This window comes from Lipotes vexillifer, unplaced genomic scaffold (genome assembly GCF_000442215.2).
Source record: "Lipotes vexillifer unplaced genomic scaffold, Lipotes_vexillifer_v1.1 scaffold1207, whole genome shotgun sequence".
NCBI classification, from domain to species: Eukaryota; Metazoa; Chordata; class Mammalia; order Artiodactyla; family Lipotidae; genus Lipotes; species Lipotes vexillifer.
This window is the reverse complement of record NW_006772733.1, coordinates 529,295-551,921: the sequence shown is the minus strand read 5'-3', so window position 1 is coordinate 551,921 and position 22,627 is coordinate 529,295. Positions and strand designations below refer to the sequence as shown.

Genomic DNA, 22,627 nt, shown 5'->3' with positions numbered 1-22,627 from the left:
AAATTTTCAGAATTCACCTTCTATACCTTCCTCAATGCAGAATCTGTACATGTATGAGGCATGCACTTGTGAGTTCTGGTTTCTTTTGTGGTGGGTGATACTATCCTGCCATCCCACCCTGTATCCTTAGACATCTGTAAAATGAAGGATGAATCAGGTGAGCTCTCAGATCACCTCCTAGTTTGAAATTCTGACTCCCTTAGGAGTTGCTGAGAGGTAGAAGAACAAAAGGCTTTAGAGCTTGAGGGCCTTAGAATCAGATACTCTTGGTCTCTTATCAGTGAGAGATTGGCAAGTTATTTCATCTCTCCAAGCCTCTGTTCTGCCATCTGTAAAATGGGCATAACAATACTTGCTACTCACGAAGAACAATTTTATTATAAAAGCAATCTCCATTTGTGATCCAGCCACTATCTGGAAGTACCTATTTCAAACCACAGCTTCCTCTGACCAGGGTTCTATATGGAGTTGGCCAATGCTTATTTCTTTGCCTGTAGAAAAATCCTGAAAGAGAAGATACCCCTCTCCCCCTCCACAAAGCACATGACATTCTAGGATACATCCAAACCTGAAGAGGGTTGAAGAAAATACACACGCACCTCAAGGGGGTTGTAATTACTGACATAACTGATGGGCTAGAATGAAATTCTAGAGAACTGACAGACCAGCCATCATGATGTTGAGAGCCAATGCCTGGTTTTCTCCTCAGTACAAGTTACAGTGGTTTCAGCCTCTTCCCCAACCAACCAAATCGCTTAGCAGAGCTAATGCCAAGTAAGCTCTGCCTTTTATCTCTTCCTCCACATCTCACACGGTTGATGATCATTTGAAGAGGGAGACAGCCAAAGCAGGGAGGAGGGAAGAATTGAAATAGCCACCAAATTCACTGTGGGAAAATCCGAAAGTATCTGTTTTTCCTTCTTTATAGAAGGACCCCCCACTATCCATTCACCTTGATTCCACGCTTCAGTTTTCTTATTTCCTCTTCCCCAGTTAATGCTGCATGAAGATTCAAAATCTGTCCCTGGCTGGCATGCAAAATGCCTTAGGCAATGTTGAGAGCATTTCCTTTTCATCTCTCAGAGGCAGGACTGGTCATGTTCATCTAGAAGTTTATTCAATAAGCAATCCCAGCTCTACCATTTACTGGCAGGGTGATCTTGGGCATTTCATCTTTCTGTGCCCTAATTTCCTCATCTATAAAATGAAGGTAAGAGTAGCTGCCTCATGAGTTTGTTGTGAGGATTAGATGGATAGACATTAAAAAATAGACATAAAATATTTAAGACACAGGAAGTGCTGTATGAGGATTAGCTCTGGTTGGTATTGTCATCATTATCATCATCTGCAGGAAACTCTAAAATAGCATCAACACTTCGTCATTTAATTATTTATTTTAGCCATTGTTCATTGCCTGTCTCCCCCTGGCCAAAATAGAAGCTTAGTTTTATTCACTGATGTGGTCCCATCACCTAGAACAGTGAATGGCACATAGTAGGTGCTCGAGATAATATTTACTGAATGAATTAATCAGTGGACAAATGAACACATGAGTAGCTCAAGAGACCTGACAGCCCTCTGGCTTTTGTACTAGCCGTGCTTCACCCCAGAGTGGGCCCCAGTACCATTTCCTCACTTAATGCTGCATAAGACAGGGGCATGAAATGGGAGGAGATTGGGACACCCCCCTACCCCCCAGGTTCCTGAGACCCACTCCCTTATTGCCTGTCAGAAAATACACTGGGAAAACTTAAGTGGATGCCATTTAGATTTTATATATAGCCATGCTGCTAAGAACCAAGCATTTTACATATAAATCCAAAGTTTGATTATCTGATCCATGATGGGGATGAAAAACAATAAAATAACCATTTTAATATATGGCATTTAATATTTCTTGAGATTACTCTTTTACGGCTCTTAGTTGAATTCAAGGCCTGAGACCAAAGAGCTTTTTAGTTGCTATCACCTCAGATATCTATCTCTTTTACTTAGCTTTATTCTTTTCAATTGTAAAACACTGGGAAACCTTCCCAAAGTGCATTTTCCAAAGGAAAATCTCCACCAACAGCTCAAATTGGTGCTAATCTAGTCAAGAAATATAATTCTTGGCATCTGTAGAACAAAGCCCTCTTGTTTTGCTTCTACTGCTGGATATAACTGTCCCCATGAGCAAGTCTTTATTGCTACCTTGTACTTCACTGAATCGTTCCCTGAGTACTGAGTATTGAATTGTGTGTAAGAAGATACACATGCCATCATGCTCACATCTGCATGGAGGGGCAAGATCTAGCATAAGCTCTGGCATTAACAGTTGCTGTTAAAGTGGTTTATTTGTACGAGCAATCACAGGGGCTTTCTCTACATGTATACCATTAGCATTCCTGGGATCCAAATAATCATAGAGATAAAATTATTTCAGGGGCCTGAGATCTACTGCATTAGCAAATCCTTTTGCTTCACCTGAAAGCAAAGCTCAGCCATTGGAAGGAGGTCCATAGGACCCATGTTTGCCCAGCCTCACCTTGGCCTACCAACCCCTCACTCATATCCTGTTGCTGTCACTAGTGCCCATGGCCTCTTGAAACACTAGGAACTGTCTAGATGCTGTTTAGAGATTGAGAGCCTTTGGTGGCAATTCCTTGGTGTTTATATGAACTATTTGCTCTTTGCTTAATGTTTCACTTCTCTTCTCATTTGAGAGATTTCCAGATGACATAGGTGGGAGGAAAACAGAAAAATTGAGTGTGTTATAGTTTTGTTTTGTTTTGTTTTTTAATAATGATATTATACATTAAAAATTTTTTTATTAATTTTCACGTGGAACCACACTTCAAAGACTTCAGTAGCTGCCCACTATTTTTCCCTAAGACATCTAGAATTGTTGTAAAAAAAATATGACCAAATTGGTTAAGACAGCCTGTTGTTTCATTGTTGCTGGCAAACGTTAGCTCACTCCCAAGGTTTAAAAACATTAGTTGCTGTGAATATGATTTTCACTGATCTTTTACTATGCCTGTCTGTGTTCACAATTAGTAGGAAACACTTGAGTTGTACTTCCAATGCCACCATCGTGGTTTCTCAGAAAGTTACAGGTAAATATGCTTAGAGACATTTTCCTCCAATGGAAGGCGTATACTTCTCTAGCTGCAAGTTGTTTTGGCTAAAGACAGAGAAGATAAAGTAACTGGGGCATGATATTCTTTGTCGGAAAGCTCTGAGAAGAATTGTGTGATTGTGTTCCACTCTCAAAACTACAGCTTTGGCAGCCATGACTGGGACAAAGATATGTCATGTAAAAGGTAAACTAGCAAAAATCTACACACTATGGAGAGACTGGGGCAACCCAAGAAATTGATAGATGAGACGGAAGCGTTTGGGAAATACTCTGTTCAAATTGGGGTATAACTTAAATGTAACCTCAAGGGAGCGGGCATAGAATAAGATTATAACAGAGAAAATCAATCGGCCTTCCTAAACACCACATGTCTGAAGTGCATGTCAACAAAAAGAGGATGCTCAGTATGGGGTCATTATTTTGGCACATTTCCTCAGCACTGTCTGGGGAGGTGAAGGGTGGGTAGAGACTTAATCTGATGGAGAGGAAAGTTCCAATCTCCAGAGATGGGGATTTGGCTGTAGGGCAGGACCGTTAGTTTTCACCATGGCCTAGATGAAATAGGCCTCAAGATATTCCTTTGCTCTGATCTGCTCTTGTGCCCATGAGTGAACATTCTGGTTAGTAATCTGGCTCCTGATTTCCTGATGGTGTGAAAGGTTCTTACCTGAAAAGACTGTTACTGTGAGAGAGTAAATTGGCATACCTGATCATGCACCAGCCTTTTGGAAATCCCTCGGTGTGAGTTTCCCTCAGTGGACGCAAACAGTTCTGTAAGGCCTGGCCAAGTACACAGGCAGACTTCTAATGCTGAAGGGCGGGGAGCAGCCAGCCTCCCAGGGATGCCTGATAGCTCATCACTCCAATAATGGCCCAGTCTAATCAGGCACAGTTAAATTACCGGGAGGGGAGACACTCTAGATAAAGCCTGATCTGAGAGAAGTCTGGCTGCAGGCCCTGGTTCTGATAGTTAGATGGTGTTAGGAACTCTAAGAAGGATAAGACAGAGACTTACTGAGTGGAACTGATATATAAACACATGATTTGTCACCAAGGAATAGGGTCAGAGCTTTCATCATGGCTGACTTCATGGTGAGACATCAGCTTAGGTTGTTGAATACCTATTTTCTCTGCTCAGGAGACAGACTGATCCTTGAATCTGAAAAATGGGTGGAACTACAGGAATGGATTATGGATTTATCAGGTCTATTTTTGTTTCTAGGGACTGGGAAGAAAAAAAGTTTAAGCACAAGAGACTTAACTGGCTCACTTAGAAAAATTTGGGGATAGAACTGGCCTCAGGCACAGCCTAATACATGGGGCTCAATTGATGCCACCAGGTTTCTCTTAACTTGTCTCAGATAGATCCATGTTGCCTTGAATCTCATACAGATTCTCTCCTACTGAGGTCACAAAATGACAGCTACTCTTGATCTTCCATTCTCAGCATTTTGAATACGAGAGAAGAGAGAGAGTCTCTTTCACAGAGCCCTTGAATGGCTCCTCCATTATAATTGGGTAACTTGCCCATCCCTGAACTTATCATTTGGAAATGTGATTCTCTGGTTGGTCAACGTCTGAGTCATTTGACGGCCCGTGAAGCTAAGGGTGTAAATGCCTTCATTAGAAGTACCTGGGAGGTGGCCATGGAAGTCCTATTTGCTAAGGAGTGTGTATGTAAAAACTCACCTGCCCAATCAACTAGCCCTGAAAATGGATGGCACTGGAGGCCATTGCTGGCAGTTGGTGACCCAAGCAAGAAGGTGGGAGCAAGCAGGCCCTTTCCCAACCCCCTCACCTGCCCTTCCTTCTTCCCACATTGTGTTCCCAATCATAACTATCACTATAGATTTGTATATTCTTCATTAGTTATTCAACTTGACAAACGTTTATTAAACACCTGCCATAAACCTAGAATTGTGGGAGGTATTAGAGGGGATAATCTATGGGTAGAAAGATAGAAGCATTTTTCACATGAACAGTCAGAGAAAAACAACCACTTTTTATTTCTAATGTAGTAATGTAAAGTTGAACAAAGTGTGCACTGTGCAACTTTTGCTTTATAGTTAGCCTAAGGGGTGGGGTTGATGGTTAGAATGGTTAATGGTAGGGAAGACATATCATCCATTTGTAAGAAAACAATTTGTATTTTCCAAGTAGTATTCCCTAATTAGGTAATTGAATGCTGATGGCACTATTGTGTATGTAAGGATATTGATGCTCAGTCACAAAGTACATCAAAAAGAGAATTATTTCAGGATCCAGAATTCCTTTAGTTTTTAGCCTTACGTTCATTCATCTTTTTCCTTCCGAATCTCAGTCAAAACTTTAGTTTTTAACATATAGTCAGGAAGCAACTGACTCAACAGTCCTTAGATTTTTTTTTCTCAAGTATAAATCTAAGTTATTCCTCTCATCAGTGACTCCTGATCACCCTAAAGATCAATTCAAATTCCTTCCTAATTAGGTAATTGAATGCTGATGGCACTATTGTGTATGTAAGGATATTGATGCTCAGTCACAAAGTACATCAAAAAGAGAATTATTTCAGGATCCAGAATTCCTTTAGTTTTTAGCCTTACGTTCATTCATCTTTTTCCTTCCGAATCTCAGTCAAAACTTTAGTTTTTAACATATAGTCAGGAAGCAACTGACTCAACAGTCCTTAGATTTTTTTTTCTCAAGTATAAATCTAAGTTATTCCTCTCATCAGTGACTCCTGATCACCCTAAAGATCAATTTCAAATTCCTTAGCATGGTGCCAGACCTTTCATAATCAAGCCTGTTTACCTTTCCAGTCCCCACTCTCATCTCCTACCCCAGTTTTCCCATGTGTACCCCACATCATCCATACTGAACTATTTACAGTTACTCAGATGCACAAGTTCTCTCACCTCTCTGCTTTCACACACGCTTTTCCTTTTGTCCACTCCTTTCCTAGCTATCTCCCAGCCATTTCCTCTTCGTCCACCAGGTCTCAGGGAAGACATCACCTCCTCCAGGAAGTCTTCCTTGACACCCCCTTCAGACTGGATTAAGCTCTCCTTTTTTGCTCCCTTATCCCCCTGCACATTCCTTATCATGGCCCTCATTAGCCTATGCTATTAAGTGCCAGTTTGCCTCGAAGTCTCCCTAACAAGAACAAGAGTTCCCAGAGTTCCCAAATACAAGGAAAATAAGGTGGGCCCTGTGTTTTCACAGCTGCACTCTGAGAGCTTAGCTCAATAAATATTTTTCAGATGAATGAATAAATGAATAAAGAATGAACCACTTATTATTTGTTGATTTCTTATATTTCCTCAGAATTACAACCGGCCCCCTGTGATGGCATTAGCCATCCCCATTGCAGTGAAATTCCTCCACAGAGGCAACAAGGAGCTGTGCAGGAATATGTCCAACTACCTGTCCCTGGCTGCAATTACCAAGGCAGACCTCCTGGCCGATCACACAGAGGTTATAGTAAAGAGCATACTCCAAGGTATGGTGCAAAGGCTGAGCTTGGGGACGTGTTTTAACAATCATTTTAAAGTATTTTCATGAAGCAGTTATGGTTTGTGGAAAGTAAGACTTTGAGTATTGAGAGGTATGTTAGATTCTCTGCTTTGCCACTAGGTGGCTGGGGAACATGGATAAGGTTACTTGAGCTGGCTGAGTCGGGGTCTCTTCACCAGGCAGATGAATTCTTTGGACTCATTAGATGAGTCGCACGCTTCCTTTCAACTCTTTGTGTCTTATTTGGAGAACTGTGTTTTCCGTGCTTCTGGTAACCTTGTCCAGCTACCAACTGTGCAGAACCTGTCTGTACTAAGTGGAATGTGTCCCACTGCTGTCGGTGGCAGATGGAAAAGCTTTTCATCTTTTGTTTTCCAAAAGCACAAAATGCTTGATAAAATACACCAGAGAATGTGTAAAGACCTCTTAAATGTGAACACGATTTGGGACTGATTTATAATTGTGTTAAATACTACCATAAAGTATCAAATCAGGACATCTCTGTTAATGCTTTCATATTTGTATGAAAGAGATCAAGTTAGTGCAGTCAGAATATTCTCTTTTCTTGTATTGTTTTCCTTTGGTTTTAGATCTATGAGAAACCTTTTTTGTTTGTTTGTTTTTGGTTTGGGATCAAAGAGCAATATATGGTATTATTTGATAGGTACCCAAATATCCCCAGCCCTCATTAATATAAATGTCTGAGGTCCATGAGTATCTTGGCCCACATTTGACTGCCACAGGCCCACATACTCAAATGGAGCATCAGCCCTCTGGAAAGTGCTCCCAGACCAAGTATTTCTGAAAGGCCCCAGTATTCTCTTCTTGGCACAGCATAGTGTGGTGATGCCCATCTCTACCATCCTGAGCCCAGCAAACTCTGTGGACTGCTACCATGGAGGCCCCAGGAATGGACTTGCCCCACACTGTCCTGCCCGGGATGGCAGCCTCTGTCCCTTTGTGCTGTTGTTACCCCTGAAGTTTCAGAAGCCACCAGTCCTCAGTCCACTGTGGTAGGATGGGGAAGAGAGCCTGTCTTTCCCCTTCGTGTTAGACTTTAGTAGACAGCCAGAGCAAGGTTGCTTGGCTCCCAGTGTCAAGGTATGGTACTGAGTTCGCAGTAGAATATGTTGTTCCATTTTATCTGAAACTCTCTCTTTCTTCCCTGGGCTCAACTGTCCACCCAAGAGTCAGGCTAGTAACAAATTAGTCCACCAGTTCTCAAAATTCCTACAGCCCACCAAGGACCAAGATTTTGTTCACCATACCAGACATTCCCAAGAAGAGCTCTTAGTACCCTCCCCCAACCCTGGACATCTGGCCAGCCACCCCAGTGGTCTGCCAGATGCCCAGTTTGTCTGAACCCCAACCATGACAGTGGGGTTTGGCTACAGGACTGAATTGCTAATTTCTCTTTATGCATGATCCTAAATTTGCTAAAAGTCCAGGAAAGCAATTATGCTTTTTTCACCACCTTGACTACATATTTGGTACAGATTTTATAGAAATTACAAACACACACGCCACACATTTTAAATCCATGATAGTTAGACTTGCAAGTAACTGATTTATGAGGGGAAAAAATGGAATTGTCTCTTTGCATCTGCCAAGAACTTAACTCATGTATTTGTTTTGTTTTGGTTTGGTTTTTTGAAATGCACTTTCAATGACAAAGAAATCTTTTGAAACGCAAAATACGCTTTCTGAATTAACTGCTAGTATTTAAAATAAACAAATGATTTCGTTTATTTGATCTGGCACTATGAAAATCATCATAAAATAAATGAAAATTTAACCTATAAAAGGTTGGGACTAAATATTTCAGGGTCAGATTTTTAGGACTGATGTGTCTGTAAAACTGCAATCACTCACATAAGCCTGTCAAACTCTGAGTTGCAAAACGGAAGGGATCTTTGTGTCTCTGAGTAGTAAGTTTCCTGCTCTGCAAATCTTTGTCGTATATCCCCTGCAAAACAGCCTTAGGAGGCATCATTGGGATTTCTTTTTTCTTTACATGTAATTTTCTCCCCTTTCGATTTTCCTCCTTGATTTATATTATCCTAATCCTTATTCTCCCATTTTTCTACTTCTGCAGAAAATGCTAAAGTGTTAGAGTTATTTGATTTGATCTGTTTTTATAAGACTAGAATTGTAAAGTTGTAGAATCTTAGGTTGATTCAGCTCAGTTACCCAGGCAGTGCTTGAATCCCCACAAAATTGTCATCCATTCAGTGATAACAATAATAAGTATTAAATAACAGTAATAACTACAATGGCTAGAATTTATTTCATGCTCTCTTTATGCCAAATGCTGTACTAAGCATTTTATACTGGTTAATCCCCACAAGAATTCCATAACAGAAGTCCTATTATTATCCCATTTTACCAGTTAGTTATATCTTAAGTAACAGAAACCCAGGTACAAATAGCTTGATGATGATGATGAAGAAGAAGAGGAAGAGAAGGAGAAGGAGGAAGTAAGTGCCTCCTTACTGGCACACATGACTGAAAAATGCATGAATGTATCAGACTTCCCATATGGATTGATTCAGGACTCAAATGTGGTCCCAAAAAGTCATTACTCGGTTCTGCTTCCTGTGGATTGGTTTCACTTTCATGTTTCATGTAATGGGCCTCTCTCATCATGAGAGCTCACATGAGCTCACATCATCATGAATACCAGTTAAGAAAAAGAAACTCCATATCCAGTCTTATTGTCCCTGTTTGACCACATGCCCATTTCTGAACCAATCCATCATTGCTGCCGGGAGATTCAGTACACTTCAACTGGCCAGACTAGGGTCATGAGCCACCCTCAGAGTAGGAGCTGATAGTAAACTCAGCAGAACCATATGGATGAGGAGTAGATAACCTGAAAATCCAGGACTGTAGCCAACAGTGTTGTAAATTAATACTGGGTACCAAGAAGTAGCCTTATGTAAATATTTACTTTTATCCCTTCATACTTCCTAAGAGATTCAGTTCATTTCTTTGGCATGCCAAGATCTCACTGATAATGATCTTCCATTTCAATATATCTCCAATTCTTCCAAGGTTCTTGTCATCTGTAAATTTTATGAACAGAACCACTCTATCTTCATTTTAAAACGGTAATGAAAAGGTAGACCCGATGGGGGCAGGCAAGCCTTGTGGTGTACCAGTGGCAACTAACTCCTTACCCTTGGTTGGTGTTATTCCATTGATCATATTTTTTCAATTGTGTTATATACATGTCTATCCCTAATTCCAAACCAAATGCGTCCTTTAAGCTTCAATCAATCATGAGAGACTGTCAAATGGGGTTAAGTATTTATCCCTGAAGGCTAGTTCCAAGCCAATGTCTTACTACTTCCCATTATTAATGATTCTATATGAGTAATACTATTTACTTTTACATTAAATGTAAATATGAATTCATTTACTCAAATTGCTTAGACTCCATTTGTCTGTTTTGTGTTCTTTGAATTCTCCCAGTGAGAAGGAAATTCTGAAAGTCCTTCTTTTCGGAGAAAGGATTAAAGGCACGAGCAGAATGTTGTCTTGATTTGTATTAATACTTGAACGCTAAGGAGATAGAGAACCTGAATGTTCCTATATCTAATAAGACAATTTTGTCAGTATTTTTAAATCAACCCACCAAAAAAAAAAAAAAAAAAGCCTGTCACATTTAGTATTATATGCAAATTAGAACAAATATGCAAGGAGTAATTACAGTCTTATCTAAACTTTTTCATATAATTAAAAAAGATTTTTAATCTTCTTTTTTAAGATTTTTTAAGGGAGGGTGGGAGGGAGATGCAAGAGGGAGGAGATATGGGGGTATATATATATATAACTGTATATATGCTATATATATGTATATATGCTATATATATGTGTATATATATGTATAACTGTATATATGCTATATATATGTATATATATATGTATAACTGATTCACCTTGTTATAAAGCAGAAACTAACACACCATTGTAAAGCAATTATACTCCAATAAAGATGAAAAAGAAAGCATTATGGGAATGTATGGGCACAGATTTTTGTATAACAATATTAATGAAACTACAAAACAGAACCTAAAATACTGCTTTAATGAGTATGTGCAGAGTATCTTGAAGGTGAATCACAGTACAGTTTCCCTTTTATTCTGCTTGCTTGGTAGTTTACACATGTTATTATATATGCCTGCCTGCACTTAGCTGTGTTGACAGTAAATTAATGTGGTAATTTAAAAAAAAGTACATTCTTCAGCTAATTCTATAAGGCTGGTATAGCCATGATATCAATACCAAAGGACAATATAAGAAAGGAAAATATAGACCCATCCTAATTATAAACAGAGATGCACAAATCACAAAAATTTTAGCAAAGTGATTCTAGCAATGCATAAAGAATATAATAGTTAACACTCATTGAGTTCTTGCTCTGTACCAGGTACTAGTCTTTTAACTCATATAATTCTCCTAATAGCTTATGAGGGAGGAACTATTGTTATCCTCTTTTTATAAAAGTTATCCCAGGAATTCAAGGATGACAATATTCAAGATGTAATTCTCCACAGTAAAAGACTAAAAGGGAAAAAAGTCATTTGGTCAGTAAAAGCATCTCATAAAATTCTGTATCCATTCATGAAAAAAAAGAAAGAATGCAACCTAGGAATTTTGGAGAACTTCCTGAAACATTAAGAGGATATAATATATATATATGTATATAACTAAGATATATATATATATATCCTTTCCTTTTGTAAAATTCAAAGTCTGTTCATGATTTAAAAAACAAAACAAAACCTCTCAGCAAACTAGCAATAGAGGGAACACCCTTAATCTAATAAAGGATATCTGCAAAAACCTACATCTAAAATCATACTTAATGAGGAAATGTTGAATGCTTTCCCATTGAATTAAAAAGATAAGACAAGGATGTCCCTTGGGTAATTAATTTGTTTTCTGCTTAAATCATATCAGGGCAATTTAATATTTTGTAACATCAGAACCTTTTCAGAGTGGGAGATTTGTTTTTCAGTGGTCCTGAATAATTCTTCAAACTTGTTCTTTGCTATGTGAAAATGCTTTGTTAAACCTGTCCAGTGCTGGAATATAAAAGCACAACCAATGCTTAGTGCAGCATGAGTTAGCATATCTTTCACCTAGGAAGTTGACAGTATTATTGGTGATCCCTAAAATGAGGGTATCACCAACTGTAAGGGATTATTTGAGACCCTATAGGGAAACCCTTTCCAAATTTTTATCTGGAACTCTGATGCAATGCACACCACTACTATCAAAACTAAAAACAGTGACGTCCTTTCATCTGCATTTCTGAATCAGTGATCATAATAAGGAAATTTTCCTCTCTGTCAATATGCCTTTTACACGGTCCTCTGGCACAAATCACAAGATGACCTCAAATGATTTGAAACTTAAGTAGAAAGTCTTTGGAAAGAAATGTAATCTTGTCTCAGCAAGAGTCCAGATTCCTTTCTGACTTCCTGGCAATGGCCTAGAAAAGACTGTCTAGTTAATTATGATAAATTCACCTCATTTCTTTCTCAATGTGAGACAAAGTTCAAACCACTGATTGGTGAGCTGTCTCAGAGAAATTGAGATAGAAAATTGACCTCCCGTTTATTGTGGCAGTGATAATATGTACCAAATAGTGTGGATGTGAGGCTTAAATAGATAAAGCAGCTATACTTTGCACAGTGCCGGGCCCACAGTTCATCAGCGGTTACCATGATTCTTCTTTTTATCACCATCATCATAATCATCATCATCGTTATTGTCATCACTGAGTGTCTGCTGTATACCAAGCCCATACTAAAATATTAAAGGCAGAATCACATCCATTTGTATAGTTTTGTAATTTCTGGGGAGATACTTAGCCATTAAAAATTCATGATACAGTTATTCTTCAAGGAAAAGGTTTTAAGTTCACCCTATTACAGGTTGTTGAGAAAGAATTTATTAATCAAATATTCTAGAAAACAGGCTACCAAAGTAATCTCATTAAGAATATTCAACCTGAATATTAATAGATATAGGGAAATATTAAATATAATGTTATAGAAGTCAATACAAATGTGCAACAAGAAATAGAGACACATCTTAAATCAGAAAAGAATCTCTTCTGAAGCGTTAACCAAGTCTTGGATCTGAGGCACGCCAGAGTTTGCACCTTCCTGACTTCACCAGCAGATGTTGCTGTGAAGTAGAATAAGGCCTGCACAGTTATAAGCATCCATGGGCCGAACTCTGAGAATAACTTACCCACAATGGAAGGGAATCTTTATATTTATTTGTTTGTATTTTTGTTTGCTTATTTTTTATTTAGTCCACTGGGAACAACTTGAAAAACATTTTTATGATAACTGTTTCATTTCAAAAATTATTTTAGGATTTATAAATATTACATTTATAAATTTATTTATAAATTTATAAATATTTATTTTTAGATACATTATCTCTTATTGTATCATTTTCATAATGCCCCTTCAGCAAGGTGGGCAAGTCCTGTTATCCCCAGTTTTTTGGCTAATTTGAGATTCATAAAGATTAGTTAGCAGGCCTGATATTTTATAGTTAGTGGGTAATGGTGCTAGGATTTGAATGTTGTGTTTCTGACCCCAAGCCCAGCAAGCTTTCTTTTATACTCCAGATTTATAAAACCGAATGCAAGGGTCAGCAATCTGAGTTTTCAAGTTCACTGAATCCAGGAATATATAAGTGAACGCATACAATTACTTTGACCAAGATTTTTAACTTTTTGAGTGCCCTCCCTCCCTCCCTCCATCCCTCCCTTCCTTCCTTCCTTTTCTGTCTTTTTTATTTTTGGCTGTGGTGGGTCTTCATTGCTGCACGTGGACTTTCTCTAGTTGTGTCAAGTGGGGGCTTCTCTTCGTTGCGGTGCGTGGACTTCTCATTGCAGTGGCTTCTCTTGTTGCGGAGCACGGGCTCTAGGCGCGGGCTTCAGTAGTTGTGGCGCCCGGGCTTCAGAAGTTGTGGCACATGGGCTTAGTTGCTCCGCGGCATGTGGGATTTTCCCGGACCAGGGCTCGAACCCATGTCCCCTGCATTGACAGGTGGATTCTTAACCACTGCACCACCAGGGGAGTCTTTGAGTGCTATTTCTTAGTGGCTAAAATACAGTTCTGGAAACATTTGGCCTTAGTAAGCTTCTCAAAGAAGAGCTTTCTAATATAAAATTTAAGAAGAGATGAAATAAAAATCAATTATAGTTTCTTCTTTGTTTTCAAATCTGTTTATTAAAGTGAAGTTAGTTGAGTAATTGCAAATACCTAGCTCTAATATTCTATAATATATACTTAATAGTCAACTGTTCTGGAGTTTTTTAAAGGAATTAATACTTAATTAAAAGCCAACTCACGCTGCAATAGACAAGGAAAATATATCAACTCTATCTTGTTCAGATACTCTCTCTGCAAAAAAGTTGCTCTACTTACATATATATGTAGGTACTAGAGTGACAAAGTGTCACAGTTCGCCTAGGACTGAAGGATTTCCTGGAACAGGGGACTTTCAGTACTAAAGCTGGGTTGGTCCTCGGCAAACCAGGACAGTTTGTCACTCTAGCACACATCCATAATATTTTATATTTTGTACATGTAATGTATTATATATTAGTTATACATGTATTTTTTCCTCTGAATAACTTGAACCATCTTGCCCAATTCTTTTCCTGTGCTCTAATATGATGACGCCCTCAGTAACCATCCTGGTGAGTGAAACTCTTTGCCAAAGTGCTAGACTAAGCCAGCACGCTGATATTTCTCTTCAGATTATTTTATCACTCTCTTACACATTTCTTACTTCCTCCTTTTGCAGACACTGTGTATTCTAAAACTCATTAAATGCTATTAGTGTAAAGAAAAGAGTCAGATAGCCAGCTTCCTGAGACTGTAAAGTGTATATTGTACATATAGTCTGAGTATTTTGAGGGAATAAAGTGCTTGGTCTTTTTTATTAAAAAGAAAAATTGCTCTGCGGAATCAGGATTAGATTAAGTGGTCAACCAATAGTGGATTGAAGAAAAGATAAAGGTGTACTTTTTTGTTGTTGTTGTGTAAAAGAAGTGCAGGGACACGCAGCCTAGGGCTGGCAAGACAGCTTCATAATATTAAAGGCCCAAGCTTATTCTATATTGTTATGCTAAATCTCTTGATCTAAGATGGTTGCTGAAATTCCAGCCGTGATTACCATATTCCCATCAGTCAGAAGGAGGAAGGGAAAGGGAATCACATTCGTTATTTCGCCATCAGCCGGAACATAGTCATTTGGCCACATCTAGCTGCAATTGATGCTGGAAAATAGAGACTTTACTCAGAGTGGCCATACATACCATTAAAACCAGAATTCTGTTACTTAGGAAAAGAGGGAAAATAAGATACCGGGAACAATTAGAAGTCCCTAGAACACTTATCCAGATTTACTGCTGTAGCAGAGGTAATTTCTACTTTAGTAACTCAAGGGTTACTTTTTTTGTTTCAGTTTGTTTCTTCTCTGCCTTCAACATGTAATTCCTGTTAAAAATTAAAAGTTCCCTTACATTTGACTCTATCAGCATATGAATTTGCATATCTCTTGGCCAGCATCATCTTGGGTCTCTTGAACAGATGTAATTCATGCTGAAATGTGAAAAGGAATTGAAAGCATGCCTAACTCTCTGCTGAAGGTTCAGTCAAGTATTTCCTCCTTCAGCTCAGCATTCAGAGTCATAGACAGTGGCTAAACAGGGACTTGCATATGGCCACTGCAACCTTGAATTATGTAATCTCCAAGTGTCTGAGACTGACCTGTGACCTCAAAAGTGGGAAGGATTTTCTTTGAGACACTTCACCCTGGCTTTGTGGGTCTCACGAGTAGGGTGAAGCTGTATTGATACCATGAGTATATCTTCAAAGATTCCTAGATTTATAGAATTTCACTGGACACTAAGAGTTTAACCCCCTCCTTTTACTAAGAAGTTCCAGAGGAGTTAAGTAACTTGTCTGAGGACCAGGCTAGTTAGTTACAAAATGTGGTTTGATAATTACTCCTGGCTCCCTTCTCCACACCTCATGAACAGGAGATGACCTGTGGTTGTTCAGGTCCTACCTTTAGGCGGGCACATCATCACTGTGGTTCTACCACATTTCCTACTGATGTTCAGACGTGGCTTTGTGGTTCTTCTGTCAGCCCTTGCTCCTCTACAGGAGGAGAACATTAGTGTGGTAGAGAGTTATCTCCCCATCTACAGGTTGAAGGGACTTGACTGTTCTCTCCTTTATGCATAAGAGAATGGGATGTGTATTAAGGGCAGAAGTCATTGTTTCTTTTCCAGATTTTTAGATCTCCCCAATAACAGTCCTAAACCATCTCTTGCAGGTATCATGTGAATCTGAGGAACTCTGAATATAATTCATATTTTTTCCCCTGTATATATGGGACAGAAAGTTGTATATGCTCATAGCATCATCAAATTGGAAGGAATCATTATTTCTTCAATTCCTTGATTTCTCATTTGAGGAAACTAAAACCCAGAGAGATGAATTGACTTAGCCAAGATCATATTTCTTGCCTATGATTTATAGGAAGCCAATGCTTAAAACAACTCTATAGTTGGTTTCTAACGATAGTAACTATTACTAGTTACATAATAGATTAGTATCTGAAAACTAATTGCCTGCTTTAGATAAAAAAAAGTGTGGATTTGCTCCCAAACATTTTAAATTTATAATTAGATGACGTGGACTAATTTTATAAAATATTTTATTTACAGTAGAGATTTACAAAAATAGTCTCAATAAAATTAATACAAAACCATTTTTACAATATAACTTATATAACTATCTCCTCAAAAAAGTGACATTTGATTATAACACACACTACATTTGTATTTGTTAAGTCACATGGTAGTATAAATATGTTCTATCATCATTTTTTCATAATAAGGTATGTACCAATAACAATGAACAGTGGACAACAAATGTTATTTTATTATTCTTCCAATGTAAAATTCATCTCTGGACAAAACAAAATTAGCCAAAGAAAAGTAAAACAATTGTCCTTCTGTTCAACCATACAGTCTTTTTCCATTATTTGAGAGTTTATCTGACAAAGACACAGCATTAATCTGAAAGCACATGGCATAAAGTCTAGTAACAATATCCCCAAAAGCCTTCTCCAATGTCTCCCCTTCGACTATTTATTCAGTATTTTGCCAAGATAAATAAAGATTGATCTCAACTCTCTCCTTCATTAGTCTCAAGTGTTCTCAATAATGCATTCAGGTTTTTAGACCTTCCCAAGTGGCATATGCTTAAAATGTGAGTTTCTTTCTTTGGCTTTAAGTAGAGTTTCACCACACTTAAGAAACGTACTGCGCTCCTCCATGGGGCTGAATCTCCGTGACTGCCCACCCAACCACATTGCCCCGGATGTGACAGGACTCTGCCCCTCCGGTCTTTCTTATGTCTTCATTGCTGAGAACATGATCCCAGATGTTGAAGCCCGTGAGTCTGCCAGAAAAGGCTAATGTCTCATCAAAGCCACCACCTCCACAGCAGCCGTTCTTTTCTTGGCCAACCTGCAGGATTCCTCCCTCGGGAACAACGTGACCCGTGGCCATGTCTACGGTGGCGGCCACCAGGTCACCATTTACCCACAAGGCCACACGCCCTTTCTCTGAATTCCAGGTGCTGCACAGATGGGTCCACGTTCCCAGGGAAATCACAGTATCGGTGACCAGTCTGTTTTCCTCTCCACCCACCACAAGCACGATGGACTGATAGCTGAGGTACAGCTGGATCTCATATGGATTCCTCTTTGTGCCATAGGAAAACAGGACAGTTTTGTTTAACACATCTGTGGCTTTGACCCAAATGCAGGCACTGAAAGCCTCAAGTTTCATTGGTGTTGCTGGATGCACACTTGCAAAAATCTTCTTGGAACGCATGGGGAATAAAATCGCTGTTTCACAACCTAGAGTAGCAAGGAAGTAAGAATATGAAAGAAAATACAAATTCATTCCGGAATGATTCTGGCAGTTAGGCACTTTAGGATGGGCCTTTTAATGACTACAGTTAAAAACTGTATGCAGCAATATGTTATGACTTGAGGGGCCCAAGTATAAAATCGCTATAAAGGAAAGAAAACAGGAATAAGGAAAATCAACTGTCTCATTCAGAAGCATGTAAATGGAAAAGAAGGCACACAGAGGAATGGTAAAATTGGGTTTGAACTTGGGCACTCTGGCAGCAGGAGCCACACCCTTAGCCAGCACACTGCATTGCCTCTTAGTGGTAGAAGAACCCCTGGATTTGGCTAAAAGAGCTGGAATTCAGTTTGTTTTACTACTAGTAAGCTGTGTTGCTTTCCATGAGCCCCATAATCTCTCCAGGCTTTATAGTTATCTGTCAGAGGCTCTTCCATTCTCCTTGTAATATTCTGCAAGTCTGTAAAGAACAAGCATGTAGCAGTCGAGAAGAGCTCTGTGGACCAAAGAAAGATATGCTTAAAAATTCTTACTCTGTCCACATGCTTATAAATGCTATGTAAGCCGTAACAGAAAACCTTTAAGGAAGAGTGAATTCTTCCAAGGGGTCGGATAGAGTATATATTTCTGCTAATATGCACTTAGAAGGAGACTTTCAAACTTGGGGGTTGGGAGCTTAGTAAATTCCCACCTCTGTCCATCTCCAGGTCACATGGCCAGTCAGGGAGCTCCAGATGCTGAAGTGATAGACCTTTTAGGTGTCTCTAGGAAATAATGTGCTAAAGCCTTTAACAAGTGAGCTCTGCCTTGTGCTAACCTCATATATGTATAAAAGACCATATAAAGAAAGAATTTTAAAAAATCTAAATTAGGGCTAGGTATTCAGTTTATAACAACCTAAGGAAGATTTACCATAAGATTAGCTTTAAAAAGCAAACTCTCAGAGCTTTTAAAGACTAACCGGTGAATAGAACTTACAGGAACCAAATATCCATGCAAAGTGTGGTAAACTAAGCTAACTGCCTACAAGTGGCTGAAGGCTAGGATCCATCCTGAAAAAATTAAGCAGATGGACCTTATCCTTTAAAAATAGAGAAGATAATGAGGTTCAGAAAATCCTAGAAAAATAACTATCATACTAAAGCACAAAATTGGTCCTGTCATACTTTGGTATTAGCTTTTTCACTGAATAATTTGAATTTCTGAAGATTTTTTAAAATTAATTTTTAATGAGGTATTGATTCTTTTTTCAGATGAAATTGGTAGGTACATGCTTTTCTAGCTATGTTATTTAAATCAATCAAAGATCATGGAACAAAAGATCACCATATGCATGGGCATTTGACATACTCTCTGTAATGTTTCAGTAGTGTTCAGAGAGGGTGCCAACTACAATCTCATGAACTGATTTCCTGTTTAAATAAGCCCAGGCAGTTAGGATTGCATTCCAAAGCCTTCCTTGATTGCTTCTCAGAGACCCAGCTTCCCCTGTCGGCTGCACTGGTTAATGTGAGTTCATGGAGTAGAACTGCATGTTGACAAGTTTTTTTGTGGCTTCTATTGGGGGCCAGTGATTGAGGCTCTTGATATGTCTTTAAAATGTCAGAAACTCTCTCATGAAATGGCTTTTAACTAATAGGTTTTTCTGATTATATTATCAAAGACCAAACAGAATTAAAACCAGGTTCTTAAGAGGCTGACAACAGAATGATTAGGAATCCCTTAGGAGCCAGGCTGGCAGGAAACCAAGAGAGGAGAAATCAAAGCATGTGGGTAAAAGTATTAGTAGAGGATGTATTATAATAAGAAATTAACATTTTTGAATTCAGAAATACATCCCTCTTCTGCTCTAACTAGTATATGCAGAGGTGGAAGTGAAACAGCGTAATTCTTCAGTTTTCCTGGTATGTGATATGTATAATGATTTTACGTCGTTTGCAAAAGACAAGAAATTTCATCCATTAAAACAGCTAAAGAATTATAATTTGCCTTCTTGTCACTTACATTGAGGATCTATTGTATATTTGATTTTATGATTTTTCCTCCCTCTGAAGCCCTACTTAATATTTTAAAAAATATGTTCTGTACTGATAGACAGTCCTCAGTTATTTAGGAAAGACTCATATTCTGGTATGGTTTCTGCAATTTTAAATGAAACATGCTCTCACACATGCATGATTCTTCTCCTACCCCATCCAATAAGAGTTGCTTTATTGGACATAAAGAAAGGATGGTGCTTTTTGTAATTGTTTTCTGTTCATAAGATGCTCAGGAAAAGTGTAAGTCATATTTTCTTACATAGGACACAGATTTTCTAATGTAACCCACAATTGTTACATCACCATTTCTTAGAAATTTTGACTTACAAAGGAGTGTTGCTTGGCTCCAAATCTACTCTTTTATTTCCTTGAACTGTCTTTCAAATGTATTATTTCGAGCCCACATGTGTTTGAAAATTCACTTAGTATTACATGGGACTTTGACAGGTTGCATCTGGTTTGAACTGCCTCTCTCCTGTTTCACCCTGATCCTCCACATCCCTGGGGTGCCACCTGGATACCAGTTGGCTCCTACATCTTACTGTCTCTCTTTGGATTCCTCAGCCTCTGGTTTATTCCAAACCTCACACCCTGGACCTCACTCTGGCGCTCATTTCACAGACCCGAGGGCTGGGGGGACCCCTTGGGAGATCAGATTCAGCCTCAAGTCTTTTGTTTGGAACTGGCAGGGAGGAGGGGCCAGCCCAGGGATTGGAAAACGTTCCTAAAAGTTAGACTGGGCCCTGAAATAGCGCGGGGAACCAGAGCTCCCCTAAAGAGAGAAACCGGCTAAAATTAGACGAAGTGGAAATCCCTAACGGAGGGAAGCTGACACCGAGAGAGGTCACGGTTATAACCGGCCAATAGAGCTCCTGTAACGCCTGGTCGGATCGGGTGTCAGTCTGGGGCCCCTTGACGTCTATTTCAAGACTGTGCACATCTATCCTCTGGATTCCTCGGGACTGGAGACTACTTTTGAAAGCAATTTTCCCGCCTTGTATGGTGTGTCTGAGCTCTGTGACCATGCATGGAGAAACAGAAGGGTGTGTGTGTGTGTGTGTTTCCTCCCACTAAAGCCTCCCCTAGAGGGTTGGCTGACTCGGCTTCCCGCAACTCGCGCTCCGAGAACGAAGCCGCGTGGGGGTCCCCGCCCGGCCCAGCGTCCTCACCTGCTGGCAGCCAGCGTCCTGCCGCCCAGCCCTGCACAGCGCGGAGGTCGGCCTGCGTCTGCCGCAGCTCCTCGAGCACTGCGCCAAGGGCCCGCCCCGCCGCCTCCTGCGGCTGCAGCGCCCCGGCTTCCTCCAGGCGCGCCAGCCTGCGGCTCGCGTCGCGGCTCGCCTGCAGCAGCTCATCCAGCGCCCGGGCCAGCCTGGCCTCGGCGGGGGCCACCGGCGCGCACGGCCTCGCCAGGCTGCCCGCCAGCCGGCCCAGCTCGGCCCGCAGTTCCTGCAGCTCAACCCGGAGGACGTCGTCGGTGGCCTGCAGCAACATGCCCTCCCGCATCTGCGAGTTCTCCAGCATGATGAAGAGCTTGTCCCACTCGGAGTTCTCCCGACTGCAGTCGCACGGCGTAGCTAGAGCACGGGACACACACGCGTTACCGACCCGCCCAGGCCTTCCTCGGTGTGCCTTGTAAAATGCCGACCTCCCTCGGTGGTCCCAAGTACTCCTCCCCAGTACCCCCCTTTCCTCTCAGGATACCTGCAAAAAACCAGCGTGTAAATATCTCGAGTATGACAGAAACCATGCAAGTTTGTATGAAGTTGAACTCTATGAAATTGCCGTTCATGGAGCTCAAAACGAGAATATAGGCGATTTCATACAGTTCGACCCATTATGTATCTCTGACAGAAGTAACTTTTTGAAACCTCTCCCTTTCCTAACGTGCTTTTCTCTTTTGCAAAACAAACTAATTTTTTTGCTTATTTCATTGGCTACAAAATATATGTATAATACTTAGACCCAAAGAGGCGGATATGTAATGAGGGTTAGCAGAGAAACAGTTAAAATGAACTTACGGTCCTCAGTGGGATGGAGTCCATTGTCTATTTCATTGTCCAGATTCACATACATGAGCTCATATTCATCCGAGTTCTCGGCCGACACTGCAGACCAGAGAGCACAAAACAGAATCACAGGGAGATGCATTGCTGAAGAGACAAAGTTCTTCCCACAGACGGCGGGAGGGGACGAGACAAGAGGCTCTCAAGTGAGTGGAGAAGGAGCGGAGGAGAGTGAGAGGCAGGAGCTGAGAGCCCTTAATAAATGCTGGGGAAGGTCTGAATGGGGATGAATGAGTAATGCCAGTGGCACTGCGTTCACGGGAGTTCCCCTGAATTGGGGGGGGAGGGGTGGGGGGAGGGCGAAGGAGACGTGGGGAGTTGCACAATAGTAAACCACAAAGGTTTACACTGCAGTCAGATTAATTGGAAGAGGGTCAGAGGGGAAAGAGGTGGGGAGACTGGGCTAGGACTGTCTCCCCCTGGGGATTAGCTGTTGTAACTTGAATTGGTAGCACTGAAGGATGAGAGGGAGGGGAGGGGTATTAGGGGGAGAAATAATTCAGCAGGCATAGAGGTGTGAAAGCAAGAGCATCATTTCAGCACTCGCATTGTTTCACCACCGTTATGTATAGAAAACTTTTTTTCACTTTTCTTTGTACACAGTTTTACAGGTCTAAACTGTGAAAGTTACTCTGATTTCAAGATAAACCAACACAGTAAAAATTTGTATGGCTCTAGAAGCCAAATCCATTCCGAGTTATTCCACCTTTAATCCTTCTGGAGTTGCAACTGTACTTTTATAAATGGACTTTCTAATGACAGACACAGCAAAACTGGTAAACCTAGAATGAGAAGGAGCTGGGGAAAAGGAATTAACTGATTTTAGGTATGTTTCTTTTCATAACCTGCAATTATGTGGGTATATTATTTCACTAGGCTTAGAGTCAAAGATCATGTTTCTAAAGTAAATTTAGGGATTCCTGCT

At 40.2% G+C, this 22,627-nt stretch overlaps 2 protein-coding genes across 3 annotated transcripts in view; one reads left to right on the top strand and one right to left on the bottom strand.

The window, feature by feature from the left end:
- The window catches only part of VEPH1 (ventricular zone expressed PH domain containing 1), a 214,387-nt gene that overhangs the window by 33,697 nt on the left and 158,063 nt on the right, over window positions 1-22,627 (top strand). For both annotated transcript variants that reach the window (XM_007447840.1, XM_007447841.1), the window contains one exon: window positions 6,422-6,596. In XM_007447840.1, coding sequence (XP_007447902.1) covers window positions 6,422-6,596 — 175 coding nt within the window. The remainder of the gene's footprint in view (window positions 1-6,421; window positions 6,597-22,627) is intronic.
- Window positions 16,321-21,934, bottom strand: PTX3 (pentraxin 3). The gene is made up of 3 exons (XM_007447839.1): window positions 21,658-21,934; window positions 20,809-21,213; window positions 16,321-17,587 (listed from the first exon to the last, which is right to left on the bottom strand). The coding sequence occupies exons 1-3, from the start codon at window positions 21,785-21,787 to the stop codon at window positions 16,974-16,976; spliced, it is 1,149 nt and encodes a 382-aa protein (XP_007447901.1). The 5' UTR covers window positions 21,788-21,934; the 3' UTR covers window positions 16,321-16,973.

Coding starts and splice junctions, on each gene's coding strand:
- PTX3 (XM_007447839.1), bottom strand. CDS start 21,787: ATGCATCTCCCTGTGATTCTGTTTTGTGCTCTCTGGTCTGCAGTGTCG. Junction 21,214..21,657: donor ACTCCATCCCACTGAGGACC/GTAAGTTCATTT, acceptor CCCGTGCTCTAG/CTACGCCGTGCGACTGCAGT. Junction 17,588..20,808: donor AGGACGCTGGCTGCCAGCAG/GTGAGGACGCTG, acceptor TTGCTACTCTAG/GTTGTGAAACAGCGATTTTA.